The 18,085-nt window shown below is 41.3% G+C and overlaps 1 protein-coding gene across 1 annotated transcript in view; it reads left to right on the top strand.

Annotated features, from left to right (window-relative positions):
* Positions 1 to 17,667, top strand: part of LOC141913245 (myotubularin-related protein 13-like) — a 41,488-nt gene extending 23,821 nt beyond the window's left edge. Inside the window, exons 18-33 of the mRNA XM_074804711.1 lie at positions 345 to 559; positions 1,273 to 1,462; positions 2,013 to 2,093; positions 2,502 to 2,614; positions 2,702 to 2,965; positions 6,950 to 7,093; positions 9,483 to 9,664; positions 10,236 to 10,517; positions 11,297 to 11,482; positions 11,910 to 12,248; positions 14,427 to 14,654; positions 15,278 to 15,581; positions 16,082 to 16,234; positions 16,476 to 16,621; positions 17,008 to 17,139; positions 17,314 to 17,667. Of these exons, the coding sequence (XP_074660812.1) occupies positions 345 to 559; positions 1,273 to 1,462; positions 2,013 to 2,093; positions 2,502 to 2,614; positions 2,702 to 2,965; positions 6,950 to 7,093; positions 9,483 to 9,664; positions 10,236 to 10,517; positions 11,297 to 11,482; positions 11,910 to 12,248; positions 14,427 to 14,654; positions 15,278 to 15,581; positions 16,082 to 16,234; positions 16,476 to 16,621; positions 17,008 to 17,139; positions 17,314 to 17,406 (3,052 nt within the window). The 3' untranslated portion in view covers positions 17,407 to 17,667. The remainder of the gene's footprint in view (positions 1 to 344; positions 560 to 1,272; positions 1,463 to 2,012; positions 2,094 to 2,501; positions 2,615 to 2,701; positions 2,966 to 6,949; positions 7,094 to 9,482; positions 9,665 to 10,235; positions 10,518 to 11,296; positions 11,483 to 11,909; positions 12,249 to 14,426; positions 14,655 to 15,277; positions 15,582 to 16,081; positions 16,235 to 16,475; positions 16,622 to 17,007; positions 17,140 to 17,313) is intronic.
* Positions 17,668 to 18,085: the final 418 nt, after the last annotated feature.

The raw sequence follows: 18,085 nt of genomic DNA, 5'->3' as shown, positions 1-18,085 counted from the left end.
AAATTTTCTTTTCCTAAATAAGTCAGGGAATTTGGAAAAAAAATGAAAAATCGGGGATAGGTCACGGAAATTTATTCAGATCGCCAGATCGCGTGTAAAATCAAACAGTTTCCGTCTATGTCTTAGTATTTGACTGTGTTAATTGATTGGATTCTTAGCAGATCAAGTCAGGGAAAACAACGTGTATATCAGGGAATAGTCAGGGTAAAAGAAATTGCAAAAAAGTCGCCAGCCTGTTCAGTTTTCTATGATGCTCGCGATGTAACTCTAGATGCTAAGTTATGCTGACCTCGGAAATCTAATAGAGAAATGTAATTGTATAATGTGTTTTCGTCGTACTGTAGGGGTTTCGCGAAACGCACGTTGATGAAAACCGCGCGTAAAGCGGGCATCAAGTCGAAGTCGTCCACGACGTCGTCGTCGTCATCGTCGTCGCGGAAACAGAAATTCCTCGTGCCGTCGCCGTCGTTCTCGAGGAAGTCGATCACGTCCGTGCGGTCGGGCGATAGCGACTCTGAGAGTCGACGTTCCAGTGTAGCGTACGACGACGATTTATCAAGTGAGTCCATTTTCCCGTTCGTACAACACTCCCTCAATTTCCTATGAAAATACCCCATATTCATTCAAATATCCTGGAAAATTGTCACTCAATTACTTGCCGAAAGTCCACAAAATATTGTTTTATTGCTGTTAATTTTGCAACCTTAGAATTAAGAGCGTCAAACGCACAATTAAAAAATCTGGAAATGTAAAACATCCATCACCAAATTATCCATCCATCTACCAAAACTCAGAAAGATTTTTCGTTTTGAACAAAAAATCATTATTACAGAATGACTAGGTACAGCATACCACGTGTTTATGGAATATGAACGTTACAAGTTCAACTCATTACTAATAATTACATATAATAGGATTGACCAGTAAACCAATGAAAGTTTACTATGGCGTGATATTAGAGCCCGGTTTTATAGACTGGTATTATCTTTAACCTGGGAACTAACTCGATTGAAAATGAATTAAAAGAATGAATAGGGAACCCGCAATACGACTGACTATCTACTAGCGACTCCTGGTGGAACCTTATCTGCCATATGTGGAATCCTCGATTGCCACAGTAGCACTCCCCATTAAGTTAGCCTCCAGGTTATAGAGGGTGCGACGCTCTAGTCTTTAGTTCTTTAGTTTACAACACACAGCAAATTTCAACCACTTACAAGTTAAGCTTGTAGTTCGAGAGACACGCTACATGATTACCGTCTCGTATTTCAGTAATCGACGAGAAAGAGTTGTCGATGTCGATGGCGACCGACCCGAAGAGTCTAGAGAAACTGATGGAACGTCCGGCGTATCGCGATTACACGCGGCAGGGATTCTGCACGTCGTCGCACACCGGGTTTCAACGTCGCGCCGATCCGTTTAGAATATCTACCGTCAACTGTAACTACTCCGTATCGCGCAGGTAACAATCCTCAGACGCTGTCCCCCGCCTCTTGGAACAAGTGTACTAAATAAATTCATTTAGGCCCTGGGGCCTGTTCCATAGTCGAGACTTAAGTCCAAAAGTGGTCTTAAATCTTAAGACTGGTCTTAAGCTATTACATTAGCTATAGAACTAAAAGAGTCTTAGACTAGTCTTAAGTCTTAAGTCATGACTATGGAACCGGCCCCTGGAGCCGCTGCACAATGTCCTTGTGAAAACACTGGTTATATAAAACCCCACATCGATAGTGAGTGATAGTTGAGCAAGTAGTTTATTCCAACATTACGACTATATTCTAAAACCTAGTGTACATCGACTAAGTAACTGGAGACAACTAGTTGCGAGGCAGTTTGCTAGTTTTCTCTAGATTTTCAATGTGACCAGGGTACTCGCTCACAAGTAATTGTTCGATGTACGCTAGACTTGATAGTGATTTTCAGGAATACTGAAATTGATGAAACACTTAGAGTCCGATGATATGAAATTACACACTTCAGTTTTGATAATGTTTATTCTCTTTCTTGTTCAGTTATCCGGCATTAATCGTTGTACCTCAGTCGATCTCGGATGAAAGTATACGAAAGTTTGCTCGTAGTCATAGACAATACAGGTAAAGCGTACTTTACTCTCTCTCTCTCTTTCCCCTACTACCCTCTTAACATGTGACGCCTATTTTGAGTTACCTGGAGTATGGATTCTTTCAAGAAAAAAATGGAGAGGGGAGGGAAAAATATAAAGAAATGTCCTGTTACGGGCATTTTAAAATGGAAGGGAACTGGGGAAAAACTGGATGTGGAAGCTTAGATTATTGGAGTATATTTCGCATAAAATCATGGAAGGGCTGTGGGAAAAATATAAAAAATTCTCCTGTTACAAGCATTTTAAAATGCAAGGGAACAGTGAGTGGAAAAAATGGAAATGAAGGCTTAGATTATTAGAATATGTTTCGCATAAAATCGTGTAAGGGTTGTGGGAAAAGAATTTGCAAATTTTGAGAATTTCTTTTTTTCTCACACAGATTCCCTGTCGTCACGTGGAAACACCCGAGAACAAAAGCCGTGCTGTTAAGGGCTAGCGGTTTCCACGGTAAAGGAGTAATGGGCATGTTGAAACATCATTCGCAAGGATCTGGTGAGCATTCATTCATGCATTCATTCATTTGAAAACAAATATTGAATCTTCTTCAAGTTCGCTGAATGTTCTGTTTTCTAAATTCAGGAAGTTCAAGCGGAGAAACATCGACGAGTCTCGAACAGGAGAAATACTTCTCGGCGTTGGTGGCCGCGACGCCGTCCGGGAACCAGAAACACGCGGCGAACGTCAGCGACTCGTTGTCGAGTCTCGACTCGCTCATGTTAACAGCAGGCACGTCCGATACGCTTACCGCTCTTTCTGTGGCGCCTGATACTACGCCTAATTCTGCACGTAAGAACCCTCTATCACGAGCTATGACTAGCATACGCAGCAGCGGAAAAGCCAAGTGTAAGCAGCCTGTACTCTCTCTCTCTCTATCTCTCTATCATTACTGTCGATCATTATCTGTGTCTATGTCAGACATCGCGCTGTGGGCCACCTCACGCTCGTTATAAATAATGTTGATTCTCAATTCATTAGAAAGTTGCCAAGCCTTATGAAAAAATGTTGATTTTAAAATCATTAGAAAGTCGTCAAGCCTATAGGCCTACCTGGCGGAATAAGGTTGATTCTAATGAAGAATGATAACGATGAGTCCTTTAAGATTGGTATTACCGGTAATTGGAAAGTTACCGATGTGACTAGTTGTATAATGCCCGTATCCACCTACCAGCTTTAAGCCAATAGCTAAGAGTATTAAGTAAACAAGTGTTTTAAGAGGCTATCAATATCAATGAATATTAATGGGACTAGTTGTGAGGCCCTGATTTAGACAACTATTTAGGGAAAGACCTTTTGAATTTCACCACAAATTGGAATATTCCTAAAATATTATAATGTTAGTATTAGTAAGGTCTTGAACGCAGGCCTGTATTTACCAAATAGTCTTAAGCCAAAAATTTTAAAAAACCAACCATTTATATACCTTTTGTATTGGCGCGACATAATTGAAAGGTCTTAAAGCTATAAATGTGACTAGTTTGAATTAACGTATTATAGTTGTTAGCCTAGACGCATCTTGTGTGTGTGTGTGTGGTCTACAGCGTCACTGCGCTTCTATATTCTCGATTCTAAAACCCCTATGAAGATATTACTCACAAATTCCTATCATCAAATTTCGAATTCTCCTTTGATACTTAAATCGGCCAAAATGGAGTTGTTTTATGGGAATAATGTTTTCGTGTTAAACTCGCCACCTTTCGAGAGCTAGGAGAACGTAGAATATCGAAGCGCGGTTTGTCTCATGTCGAACTTGTCAAATGATTCTAAAATGTAGAAAATCAAAATCAATACCAGTCGAAATTTCTCGCGCGTCTCTTGCGGAAAAAATTTGCGCGACGACTTTCAATATTGGGTCGTAATTGAAGTATTTCAGAGGCTGAGTTTTTCATTGAATGACCAGTTTAAATTGCCTTTAAAATAGAAAAAGCAGCTCGGGCTCAGTCGCTTAAAGTTTGGTTGGAGTTCACCGTTGGATAGATATCGTCGTAACAACGCGAAGTTTTAATCGTCGCTACGTCGACTATCCACTCGTTAATTTGAACCAATTTTTGAGCGACCGGTCGCCGCCGACTGTTACCCGTCATCAGTAATTCCAAATTCGAGCATTTGACAAGGCATCAAAATGTAGAAAAGCGCGGATATTTTTACGGTCGTGTATTCGCGCTTTTCTCGAAACATCGATCGTGTTGTTTTTACCCCGCCCCACCCCCTCGGTGGCCCCGATCCCCGTCGAATTTGGGCGCTTCAGCTACGGTTTGCCGTTTACTTTTTGCGTGTTCGGGCATGATGTTGTTTATTCGGCCACAGTTTTTCAATCCGTTACGAAGGTTTGTGATGTGATAACGCGTTGATTATTATTTAAGCTTGAAGTTTGTTTCCCACCGTTGTCGGATTTGATCGAAAATTGAAGTATTCAATTTACATATTTATATACATTCACGTATGACACACGGGGCCAGTTTCAATTGGAAAGGCTCGACTATTAACAGGGGCTGGTTGCGCAGTTGCGGGTTAAGTCCAAAAGTGGAAAAAAGCGTAAAACTTAAGCTGTCCTAAGTTGTTCCATTGGTGATAGAACTAAGTTGGTCTTAGACTGGTCTTATGTCTAAATCGTGACTATGCAACTGGCCCCAGGGTTCTAATAGGAAAACTGGAGAATTGCGGATTTACTTTTTGGTCAAGGGTGGGAGAAAATCAGATTTTGGATTCTGTGATCTGTAAGAACCCGGTATTGAAAATATTGCACAGTTATGACTGAAACTGATATTAAATCATACTAGTTTTAAGTTATTAGAGATTAGTTATAGAAACCAAAATGACTTTGGACTGGTCTTAGCTTGAGCTGTTAAATTGCATATGGAACCAAGATTAGCTTAGACTGGTCTTTACTTGTCAGATTGGCTATAGAACAAAAATGAACTTAGACTGGTCTTAAGTTGTTGTTAGATCGGCTATAGAACTAAAATGGGCTTAGACTGGTCTTAAGTTGTTGTTAGATTGACTATAGAACTAAAATGAGCTTAGACTGGTCTTATCAGATTGGCTATAGAACAAAGATGAGCTTAGACTGGTCTTGTCAGATTGGCTATAGAACCAAAATGAGCTTAAACTGGTCTTAAGTTGTTAGATAGTGGTCACAGGTCCAAAATGAATTTAGACTGGTTATAAATCTAAGCCTTAGCTGTACAACTGAAATTGAACCGCATTGTCCTTATGAAGTTGTTCGACCCATCTGAAAGTAATACGCGCATTATAATTATTGTCGCGATTCACCCTAATATATCTGGTTTTATCATTATCATTACGAATCACACACGCATCGTGCGCCGTATATGCAGATGACTTTGGGGCAAATCTAAGCAAAGGTAACCGAAACACTGTATACGATTAAAAAAAAAAACACTTTCTCGAAACACGAACTTCTTTATTTATTATACATCACTATCACGGGCTCTCGTTATTAACGCTCTTGTTATTCCACTGTGCATGTTTAGTTTTTTTTTTGCTCAGATTTCCGCATCAGCATCAGCATCGTTAGCGTTCGTTCACTTCTGTTTCTTCACGTTTCATTTAACGCTAGCATTTTTGCGAGAAATGTTACGTTTGAAATCGTATTTCTTTCGTTTAAGTTGTGTTTTATTCGTTCGTCGTTTTCGACAGACTGATTTACGTTGTTTTTGTTTTCGTTTGTTGAAACGTCGCTAACTTATCACTTTTTAACTTTACGTTCTTCGTTGGTGGCAGCGACATCGTTACTGGTATTACACATGGCTGTAGGAATCCTAGTGAATATTGGTGACATTCTGACTACGAAGAAATTTCTTTCAGCTATTACTTCTTTTCGATGTGAATTTTTTATGTTTTAAAAACTATTAGGACCAAGTTGCCCAGTTCTGACTGTAATGGTCTTCAATCATTGTCTGTAGAACCAATAAGTCTTAGATTGTGAGATTGGCTATGGAACCAATAATGGGCGTAGACTCCTCAGGCTCCTGGGGTCCTGGGCCTTACAAACGTGTTCCAATTGCTTATCTTACTGCTTAATAGATACCTAGAAGCATCCAAATTCATCAAACTCTTCTTATACTATGCCGTTGCAGACATTTTTATATTCAGGATAAATAACAGTACCCACCCTGAGCTAGGCCTGGAGTTGGACCCCCACAAGGGGCTACACATCTTCGATATTAGATATCAGAGAATACTTCAGTCTGCACCTATACGCCATCTATCCAAATTGGCTATGATTATCATTGTAGCTGATTTGCTACTCAGGGGTTCTAAGGTTAAGATATAACTCAATGGGGTACCCGCAGTGCTACTGTGGCAATCGAGGATTCCACGTATGGCAGGCGAGGATCCGCCAGGTGTCGCTAGTAGATAGTTGGTCGTCCACGTTCGATTTCGTCTACATTTCAATTAAACCTAAATTAACTTTTCTCTTAAATGAATGAATCATTTTTTGGAAACTTTACCGATATCCGATTAGAAGAATGAAAGTATTGTATATTGGTAGGTGCTGTGATAGTATATGGATTGAGGAGTTCAAAAATCCAGTTTAAATGTCATTGAAAATGAACTAATTTTGACAACACACGACCTACTGCTTGTCGCGCCATCTGGTGGTATAGCTGGTTTCGGGGGTACCCCATTAGATTTTGATAAGTCATTTGAAAGGTTTGAGGTGCTGTGGGATTTGGTCCTTTCAAAAAAAAACCCATTTTTCTGGATCAGCCCAGTGCTACAGCCATGTCGATATACCGGTTTAAACGAACTGATAGGCGAACGTTCTAGGGCTACTTTTTTCTCTATGTTTTTTTTTCGCTCTAGTCGACTCGACCCTCGTCGCGAGCACCACCACTGGTGGCGCCGCCGTCGCTCACTCCAGTCCGCAGTTCTTGCGCCGTAATTCGAGCGGATTGTTCAGTATGATCGGAAACGCGTTTCGCACCAGCGGTGGAAAAGGCGCGCAACGTATGTATACGACGAGGCCAGATAGGTGGCGCCACGTTTTTCATCTACTACTAGTGGAAAAACAAAAATTCATGAAATCAAGAAAAAAAGATTTTTTTTTTGGTCAATGAATTTTTGTCGGAATGTACTCCAGGGGCCGGTCCCATAGTGGTGACTTAAGTCCGAAAGTGGTCTTATATCTTAAGACTGGTCTTAAGTTGTTAGATTGGCTATAGAACTAAGATGGTCTTGGACTGGTCTTAAGTCTAAGTAATGACTATGGAAACGGCCCCAGAGACCGGTTCCGAAGTCATGGCTTCGACTGTCGTTGTCCTATAGCTAATCTAACAATTGGGCCCGGTGTTAAGATTTAGAACCACTTTTGGACCAGATTCTAAGCTACAGAACCGATTCCCTGTATCCTAGCACTAGTATTCCAGCAATATAGGAATGGCCGTTTCGGTTGCACTTGAGGACACGTCGAAAATTTTCAACCACCCCCTTTTACCCTACCCTTCAAAATGTACGATTCAATAATCACGACTAACATAGATATGATATACGTGTATACATGTACAAATTAACGAACTATATCCTACTATCTAGAAAAAAATACCATCAAAAATATTTTTATCTATTTTCTAAAAATTTCTTGTGAAGTACTAAAGCTGTTCCGGCGACAAATATTTTACAAAAGCGCCGAAATCCTGTTTTTCGAAATCCATGGATGATAGAGGGTTTTTCTCATATATATATTTTCTAGTTCTTCGCTTAAGTCTATATTGTCGTATTTCAAACTTCTCTGTTTAGTCTTTAACATATTCGTCAAGAATGTCATTGATTTCTTTTTCTCATTCGATCTGCTGTTTGATTATTTCATTATCGATGACATTTCGATCAAAATCTACGCCGGAATTGTTGCTTCTCGGTGTTTGTACTTAACTTTCGAAATCGCCGAGTTTTTCTCGAAAAAAGTTTCCAAATTTCTATTCTGAATTTCGTATACTCGCTATACTCATCTACGCTATGGTTTATGCATTTATTACCTTACGTGTATCTTAATGTATCTGTGTATATAGTAAACCTATGTAGTCTGTCTAAAATCTGATGTATCATTACGTAAAATAATGATTTCGAAAAATTACGATTTAAACCGATTCGATGCAATATCTCGGATCGAAAGGAGTTCGAATTCGTCTCTAAGCACTCGCAGTCCGAGATATCGCATTAAGCTCTACCTTACTCGACAACGTAGTGGGACACTAAATACGCTATTTCACCGGATTTGAAAATCAGGGCCGATAGAGAATGTTTTTCAAAATTGATTCTTCATGGAGAAATTCACTGATTTGAGGCCGGTTTACTTAGTAAGGAGTCTCTGCTATTTTCAGAGCTAAAAGTGTAGTCGGTGAAGAAAGTTTTCCCCGACGGAAATTTTACCGAGTAAGGAAGAGTGTATACTCTCTATATATATATGTGCGTGTGTGTGTGTGTGTGCGTGCGTGCGTGCGTGCGTGCGTGCGTGCGTGCGTGCGTGCGTGCGTGCGTGCGTGCGTGCGTGCGTGCGTGCGTGCGTGCGTGCGTGCGTGCGTGCGTGCGTGCGTGCGTGCGTGTGTGTGTATATATATAGCAAATCCCTAACCTTTAAACGTGATAAAGCAATGATTCGCATATGAACGTAATTAATGATGTCTTCGCCGTTTCTACTGAAAAATATGAATTATTTCTAATTCTTCTTCATTTCATACGTTAAGTTAACTTTGTGGTTAATGTCTATTTCAGCCCGACTTGAGAGCATTCCGGGTGACCTAGCTCAATCAGTTTTGGTAGCACATACCTGATAAAGGTCTTAGTAGGACCAGAAAGGACAGGCAGTCGACCTTAAACATTGTTTTTTAATCCACTTTAAACTGTATTGAAGGATATCCAAAAAATCTTTATTGAAAGGGGTTCATGAGAGAAAAGAGACTCCATGATTTGAAAGTTTAACAATATGTCTCCATGCCTACCAACTGAAGCTAGGTATGTAGGCATGGAAACATATTGTTAAACTTTTAAATCATGGAGTCGCTTCTCTTCATTAAACCCCTTTCAGTGAAGTCTTTTTGGATATCCTTCAATACAGTTTCAAATGGATTAAAAAATGATGATTTAGGTCGACTGCCATTCCTTTCTGGTCTTACTAAGACCTTTATCAGGTATGTACTACTAAAACTGACTGAGCTAGGCCACCCGGAATGCTCTCAAGTCAGGTTGAAATAGACATTAGTATTGTTGTATTTGTAGTAGTCACAAGTGGAAGTTAAAAGAGTTATAGCTCAAACAATACATAACTTCATACTGACGTGTAACGGTATTCAAAATGATTTAATCGTTTTTTTCTCGTAATTTCTTTTTTCGCGTCGTGCAGCTCTCGGACGAATCGGCAGCTATCGCGATCGTAAAGCAGCGCAGACCGGTAGCCTACAAGTCGGCATGTCGCTGACGCCGAAAGCGAACGGCGGCGTCGACAGCATCGATCTCGTCGAAGGCGCCGTGCAAGGTTTACAACGCGCCGCCCTCTACGTGCTGGGAGAAAAAGCGCAAGTGAAGGTAGGAGTTTCTTCGCGTCGGGTCCGGATTTGATCAGTAAAAGTAAAGATACTTCGAAGGTTAACCAGATTTATTTGAAGTATAAGCTTTCGCAACTAGTGCTACTTATCTTACTTTATCATACTTCTTTCGGTTTCCCAAGACTAATCCTATTGGATTGTACATTTAAACCTCACGCCGGACCACGGCCTCTATAATGTTGCCTGCACACCATAAACAGCCAGCAGGACTCGAACCCGCTTGTCACTCGGCACTGATAATGAATGTGACAACATCACGTCTTTATTCCACTGAGCTACTGAGGCTGTAGTTAATAGAATAGATTCTAACCGGTCCCCAATGATTTGAGTTAACCGAAGTCTACTTCATAAGATTAAGCTCATTATGACGTTTAATATCGACTGTATGGGTATTTTTAGGATCTGTAGCCCGTGTTTCGAGGCAGTTTCAAATTGAAATTGAAATTGAAATTCTTTATTTACGAATTAAATTACATTAGAAAATTACAGATAATAAATAATATGGTAATGTAATATAAGTCGATGAATTAATTTCTATTTCATCGTTTCAGGGCATCAAAATCGAAGCGTTTCCGAAATGCGATTTCATCCCGGTCGACTTCAACGAAGTGCGACACGTCAAGGCGAGTTTCAAGAAGTTGATGCGGGCGTGCGCGCCGAACAACCCGTCGTCGGACGTCGAGTCGAACTTCTATAAACTCGTCGAGGATTCCGAGTGGTTGCCGCAGATTCGTAATATTCTACAACTGGCCGGAGCCGTCGTCGATCTGATCGACGTGCAGGGTTCGTCCGTTATGGTGTGTTTAGAGGACGGCTGGGATATCACCACGCAGGTACGGGTCGTATTATTAACGTTTCTGGAAGGGTTCTTAGGGATCGCCGAAATCGGGGAATTCCGGATTTACTTATCAAACCCGGACGTCAGGGTCTCAATGAACAATAATATCTGATTCCCTAGATTAGGTCAAGTTTTAAGGGTAATTTTAATGGCTCTACGGCTAGAACTGTATACTACAGTTCCGCAGTTCCGAATTAAGATTTGACTCAAGAGTTAACTCATTGAAAATCTGCGTCTACATCTTATGTCCATCTACGTCCTATGTATTTGTCTGTGTTAATCGATTGGATTCTTAAGCCTAGCGCACATCGACACTGCGATTGGAGACAACTAGTTGCTACCGAACGATTACCCCGCGCACATCGAAATCTAGTTACAACCGGTCAGTTGCAGCAACTGCATGGCGCGTGTCGATCGTCGAGATCCAGAGCGCGCACATCGACGGATATGACTGCGATTGAGTACAACCAGTTGCTCAAAAGTAGAACATGGGCAACTGGCTGGAACTGGAGATAGATCGACGCTTACCAATCGTAAGCTCGCTCACATCGACACATTCAAGCAACTGATTGTATCCAGCCATTTCCTCTCATGCGCCGAAAACTGCCTTGCAACTAGTTGTCTCCAATCGCAGTGTCGATGTGCGCTAGGCTTTAGCAGATTCAGTCAGGGACAACAACATCCATGTCAGGGAATAGTATTGTTCCCCCTGACTACTAGTATTGTTCCCCCTGACTACTACTTGAAATCATCTGATTGCATTCGATATTTCAGGTTGTCACCGTCGCGCAGGTGTTGCTCGATCCGTTCTACCGCACGATCGACGGATTCAAAGTGTTGATCGAGAAGGAGTGGCTGTCGTTCGGACATCGGTTCACGCATCGCAGCAACCAGACGGCGGCTAATCAGGCGAGTGGATTCGCGCCGATGTTTCTGCAGTTTTTGGACGCCGTTCATCAGGTAAATAAACAACCGATAGATTATTAATTTCCTTTGAATATCGGGGTCCGTACGACTCCTTCTAAACCAATAATGTTTTTTCAAGATCCTTGAATATCTTTGAATTTGAGCAAAATGCCCAAAAATCCTTGAAAACTACTTGAATTTTGAGAAATTAGCGATTAGAATATTTTTAGGTTTTAGGCCTAGTTATTATACAAGCAGATTCCACTGAATTACTGATTTACCGAGATAAACGGTACCAATTTAGTTGGAGTCTAATAGTGATATGATAGTGATGCATACACACCTCGAAATTTGAAATTTTCTCTCTGAAAACTCCTTGAATTCTAGAATGACTGATCTGTATGAACATTGTTAAGTACTCTACAGTTTTTTTTGCAAATTTCTCTGATTTTGCCCTTTGGATTTATCTTTCCACGTGCAGGTGCAAGTACAGTTCCCGTTGTCTTTCGAATTCAATCAGTTCTTCCTGAAGTTCCTCGCGTATCACTACGTGTCGAATCGTTTCCGCACGTTCATGCTCGACAACGAGTACGAACGCATGGAGGCCGGCTGGCTGCTCGAGGCGACGACGTCGTCGAAACTGCAGTCGCCGATCGACGGCAGCGCGACGTCCGCCGGCCTGCTGCCGTCGTCGGTGATGTCGTCGTCGGCGTCGATGAAATCGTCGCCGCTGTCGATCTGGGATTACATGGACAAGTACAACAAAAAGTCGCCGGTGTTCCACAATTTCATGTACAGCGGACCGTGCGACCAAGATTGGGTAAGAGAAGCAGTTTGACGACGAAGTTCGATTTTTGAAACGTGGGAAATAATACACGATTTCGTAGAAAACTCACTAGAGCTTTCGATCTTCATACGCGCAGGCGTACGTAGTAAACATGGGGCAGCTGGTAACGACCCCCGTAGACTGTGTACCTTTTAACGTTTCAAAAATCTAACTCTATTGAATTACAATTTTTTTCAGCTTTATTTTTATTTTTCGGCTGTTACTTCATCACCTCGCCTCTACGTGATTCTTTGTTTAAGCCCGCTGTACGCTAGCGACAAGTAAACCACCCGATCTGTCCCCTGTCACTAACGCGCGCATACTGCGTCTGCTGCTATGTTTGATCGTGTGATCGTGTGTTGGTGCTAAATAAAACTGGCGGCAAGTATGCTCTTAATTACGGGCACACTCGGCATAAGTAAACCCAGTTCCACACGTCTGCGTTTCGATTCGGTTCATTTTCACTGTGAACACAACCGTTGAACTGGGTCCTGTAGTAAGCTATTTGATGAATCCAAATAGCCCTATTCAAATTATGCGTTGTCACAAACTGCGTGGATGGCGGTAGAATATGTTGTAGTAAAATTTGAATATACGTGTATGTGTAGATTGATGAGCATGAGATTAGAATGAAAAGATTGAGCGGGGCGTCCGTTCCTAATGAATGGACTGCCCTCGGCAGACAAGTAAGTGTTCGTTTTATCTGGCTGCTGCTGCTGCTGCTGCTATCGATGTATCGGAACCCGTGTAACTCTACTGTATCCCACCAGGTGGCAGCCCTTGAACAGTAGTTCTCTCTCCCAAAGTTTTTGATTTTTGTGCCGTCTGAAAATTGTCGATCGACTGGTCCCGAAATGATTTTAAGCAATTTAGCAATTTGTGTATTTTCAAGGTTCGTATTTACTCTACGTACAATAGCCATCTGGTGATTGCTTGATCGCCGCAGTCAGCATCGGAGCATTCCCCATTAACCGACTGTCGGGATCCGGTATAAACTAAATATATTTGCGCCAGACTACGACTTTTATTTGTAGAGTAGTTTCCACTCTTTTTAACCCGCTACTGGCAAAATCATCAAAATCAGAATGTTTTTTAGTTCATTTTCGATTAAACTACCATTTTCACATCCTTCCCGGTAAGGATTCGAACGTGACTACTAAGTCGAGTAGCGATGCCATCAGGTTCGAATCCCCACCGAGACAGGATGCTATTTTCATATATCTCTCCTTTTTGGTGATAACTACTATAATCAAGAGATATCAGGTAGTCTGGTGTGCAATTAGAGATTTCAGATATAGTCTGGTCTGTAGTTTTTACGAGCTTCGAACGTATTTCTGGCGATAAGACTTATATTCTCACGATTCGTCATGTTTAGTGCCAGCGCTTTGCTCACTTCAGCTAAAATCAGTGACGTGCCTAGTTTTAACTACTAGTTTTGTATGGTATGAGGGTAGTCCGATGTCTTCATCGTCAAAATTTCATATTCATGTCTAGTCCTGTCCTTCTCTTAGTTTTAATCGCACATTGCTAACAACACATATCACTTTAAGCGCACACTTTCTAGCAGTACAAGGCTTTCTAACCCGTAGATGGATGTAAAAGTGATAACTCTTTTAAAATTTTGAATTTAGTTAACGTTTATTGATTAGCTTAATCAATTCTGCTTTCGTCAGACTGATGAAATATAGGCTATGATAATAGCTGTATTTTTAATCAAAATTTAAAATTGACATTGTAGTCTCCTGACTTGACACCGTATCAATATGCATTTCCTCAAATTCTCTTGACTTGTTGGAAGTGTCAGTCCGTGTGGTCTTGGAACAGTTTGCCGGGTTAGAGATTGGCTACTTAACAAACGGCGCCTTTAGATTTTGCTTGATTTACTTGTAGTACTGATGCGCTAAACCGGCATTCCACCTAAAACATCATATCGTTCATATCTGTGATGTTTTCATCATAATCTTTTTCAAAAACAGTGAAAAATCTTTCTTCTTATTCTTGTCTAATTACATGTATTTGAAGGTAGTTATCTTCGTTTCTCCCGACAGTTGAATTATTCACTAACACAATTTTCGCTCTTATTTCTTATTTTACCGCAGTCCATCCAATATATTACGTGGAAAATATCCGAATGATTAAAAAGAATTTGTTTTATTTTTCTGTTTGTTACAGATATTGCGACCGTACTCGAACATTTCGAACCTGAAGATCTGGGATTACTACCTGAACGAGAACCTCGCGCACGGGCCGCCGTACGATTTCGAGGTCGTCGCCAAGGAGACGAAACAAGAGGAAGAACACGAACTGATCGACGGTCCGCCGAGCATGCGGCGTATCGTCAACGGCTGCTACGACAACATCGATTCGAAAATGCCCGATGCTTGCACCTTTTATCTACAGGTATGATGTAGAAAATTCACCTTTTCACGTTTTCACAAGCCTTCGTCGCGATGACATGAGCATTTTTAGCCCGGAACAACTGTTCACATGGTGCCAAATGGGGTTAAAATGTCGGACCTGGTCCGAACCAAATTTTAGCACAAAGTGTCAAATCATTGTGCGTGATTTGCAACTGGTTCCCAAGTGAATTACCCCGCTTTGGTTAAGCATTGTTTAGTAACGAGTGAATGATTTAAACGCTCAATATCAATACAAACAACTGGACCCAGTTCCACGGTTGTGAGTTAGAGTTAACTCTTGAGTTAAAGTTAGTTCATTTTCAATCTTTTAACCCAGGGAATCTTAACTCAGAACTGTGGAACTGGACCCTGTTGTTTATTTCAAATAGGGCCTAATCACTAAACAAATAAACTCTGAAGATGGGTGGAAGATTCCACCTGAAACGTAAGGGAAAACCGTAACAGTTCAGATTGATATTGTTTCTATCAATGATATTTACTAAGACTGGTAATATTCTCAAGTATTCAGTCCCTTGTAGTAACTGTGTTACTTCTTACCATTCAACGTCCGGTAAAACTTCCAGATGATAACTATATATAATTCGTGCTGTTCGTCTGCTGCAGGAAATCCACAAACTGGAACTCGATTTGGATCGACTCGCGCAGAAGTGGAAACTCGTGTGGGAGAAGCTGGAGCATCCGCATCACTCATCGGTGCGACGGCATTCGTCGTTCAACACGCAGCTCGTACGATCGCACGGACGTTCGATTCACAAACGATCGACGCTCGAGATTCTCGTCAAGGGTAAAATGGTCGGCGAGGCGGCGAAGATGTTCAGTCAGCCGCATCGGTTCGAGAAGTTCACCTACTCGACGCCGGCTTACTGCGATTACTGCTCGCACGTATTGTGGGGTCTAGTCAAAACAGGTACGATTTCAATGAAACCGAAATAAAATAATGGAACTGCAGTTGCTCAAAAGTTGTTTAAACTTTTTACAAGTGGATAGTCGACATAGTGAAGATTGAAACTTCATTGATACTATGGTATCTACATCCCGTTAACTGCTACCAATCTTTGAGCAACTGCAGCCCCAGATTGTCAGAGGCATCTGTTATGTTATCAAGTGAAACTAAGAGTGTTGGAAAGTCGTGAAAGTTTGTATCGATGTGAATAGTCTTCAGACCGAGTTCATCTTAGATGATTAAAATCAGTTGTGTGTTTAAACACAAGAAAGTTACAGGTTATGTTAGTTTGGTTTCTCCGATGTTGGAGTCTAGTCAAAACTACGAAACTATCGGAACAAACCTTTAAGTCATCAACTGTAGGTTTCGAAAAGAACAGAGTTCAACGCTTATCGTATGACGCATACTGTAATATGCTTTTCAAATTCTATTTAACGTATATTTTCTGTATTTCTATTTGATAGGTATGCGATGTTCTGATTGCGCGTATAATTGCCACGAGAAATGCATGGTGCACGTGCCGAAGAACTGCGCGAGAATTCGATCGGTGACCGAGAGCCAGTCGTCAAATAGTAACGTGGCAGCGTTACCGCAGGAGACCAGCGGAGCCAGACAAGGTGCGTTAAACAGTCAAACAAAAACATTTCATTGACATTAACCATTTCTCCGGTGACGATTTGCTGGGCATACGATAAAAACTAGCAGGTGGAGTGAACGCAGCTTCAGATTTCGGAATTCTTTTCACAGGTGCTGCCCTCTTTCAATAGTTAATGTAATTGAAAGATTGGCAGTTAATGAAAGGGTTAATGCGTGAACCTTTTGTGTGTGGTCGATAATGTATTTTCGGTTTTCGTTTAGAAGTGGACAGCCCGACGTTCGATACGTTCGCCGCTGAACCGTGCGAGGAACATCGAACGCATGAAGGCTACTTGTACAAGCGCGGCGCATTTCGACTGAAAGGCTGGAAACAACGCTGGTTCGTGCTCGATTCCGTTAAACATCAGGTCAGTTTTAAACTCGAAAATATGAAGATATAGTGCTGGAGATGGTTTGAAAAACTGCAGCGCATTGTAAAATGGGCGTAACGCTAAACGACATTTACACCGCGGCGCTGTGTATCGTTAGTTACTGCTAATCTCTACACCGCGGGGCTGTGTATCGTTAGTTACTGCTAATCTCTACACCGTGGCGCTGTGTATCGGTAGTTACTTGTAACATTTCAACTTGTTTGACTGGTGCTGCTATCTTTCAAAAGAGATAATAACTAAGTGAAAATAAATTTATACATGGCACTGCGGTGTACGAGGGAAGTCAATCACCGATTAATACACCGCACTGAAGTGGTAAAACTGGATCAGATCATTGAATGTTTTACTCTGTTTTTCTGTAGCTGCGTTACTATGACACGAACGACGATCCTCATTGTAAAGGTTTCATCGATTTACAAGAAGTGACGTCCGTAACGACGACCAAGAAGATAGAGGGCGCCCCGAAACGCTATGACGAAAACGCATTCTTCGAGGTAAATATTTGGATTGACGAAGTTCGAGTCTAGGTCACAATTTCAAATCCTGAATCCTGAATACCAGAATGGTTTCTATTTCTTCTGGTGGGAGATTTAGTTTTCTAGTGCTCTACTATAAAGACAATGTGTAAATTATGTAGTAATTATTGATTCGATCGTTTTGTTTTCCAGATGAAAACGGTGCGAAGGGTCTACAATTTCTTGGCGCCCGATCATCTAAACGCGCAGGTCTGGATCGACAACATCAGCCAGTGCATACAGTGAACGCGTAAAATAGACAACCATAACAGACGATCAAAATACGTTGAAACATTGTGATACATCGCGCTACGTCGCGTCGGCCAACGGAGGCATCGTGCCCGCAGAGTCAAGTCACAGACGGACCGTACTCCATGACCAATTAGGAGGATTAGGGGGATTCGAGAAACGAAGGAGGCTTCGCCATCGTCTCCGGAGAGACGCGTCGTTCATTTTCAGTAGATGGTGAAAAAATTGTGATAAAACATAATAATAATAATAATAATAATTATATCGATGATAACGTAACGCACGTGTATTGTCGTTTTTCGAAAAGTATATAGATAGATATATATATATATATAGATATATATATATATATACGCACGCAAGCACATAGGATACATTCGATGGAATACTCGGATTGGCGACGTTTCATCGCACACACTCGGAAAATACGGATGACTTTTTCTCGTCGAGGAAAAAGTAAAAAGTTGCGGAGCTGAATTCTTTCGCGGCGCGTTTAAATGCTTTCGTTATATATGTATATGTATAAGTGTATGTATATACGCGCGTATATCTAGACCGTAAATGTAGAAGGTAGCAAATTCGAAAGTGTGTGTATAGATGGCAGCACCGTGCAAGCGCGGCCGAGCGCGCGCGCGTGTTCTCACGTTCAAATATATTATTTTTTTCTCTGGTGATG

The sequence above is a fragment of the Tubulanus polymorphus genome, chromosome 11 (genome assembly GCF_964204645.1).
Source record: "Tubulanus polymorphus chromosome 11, tnTubPoly1.2, whole genome shotgun sequence".
Lineage (NCBI taxonomy): Eukaryota > Metazoa > Nemertea > Palaeonemertea > Tubulaniformes > Tubulanidae > Tubulanus > Tubulanus polymorphus.
This window is presented reverse-complemented; position numbering and strand designations above follow the sequence as displayed.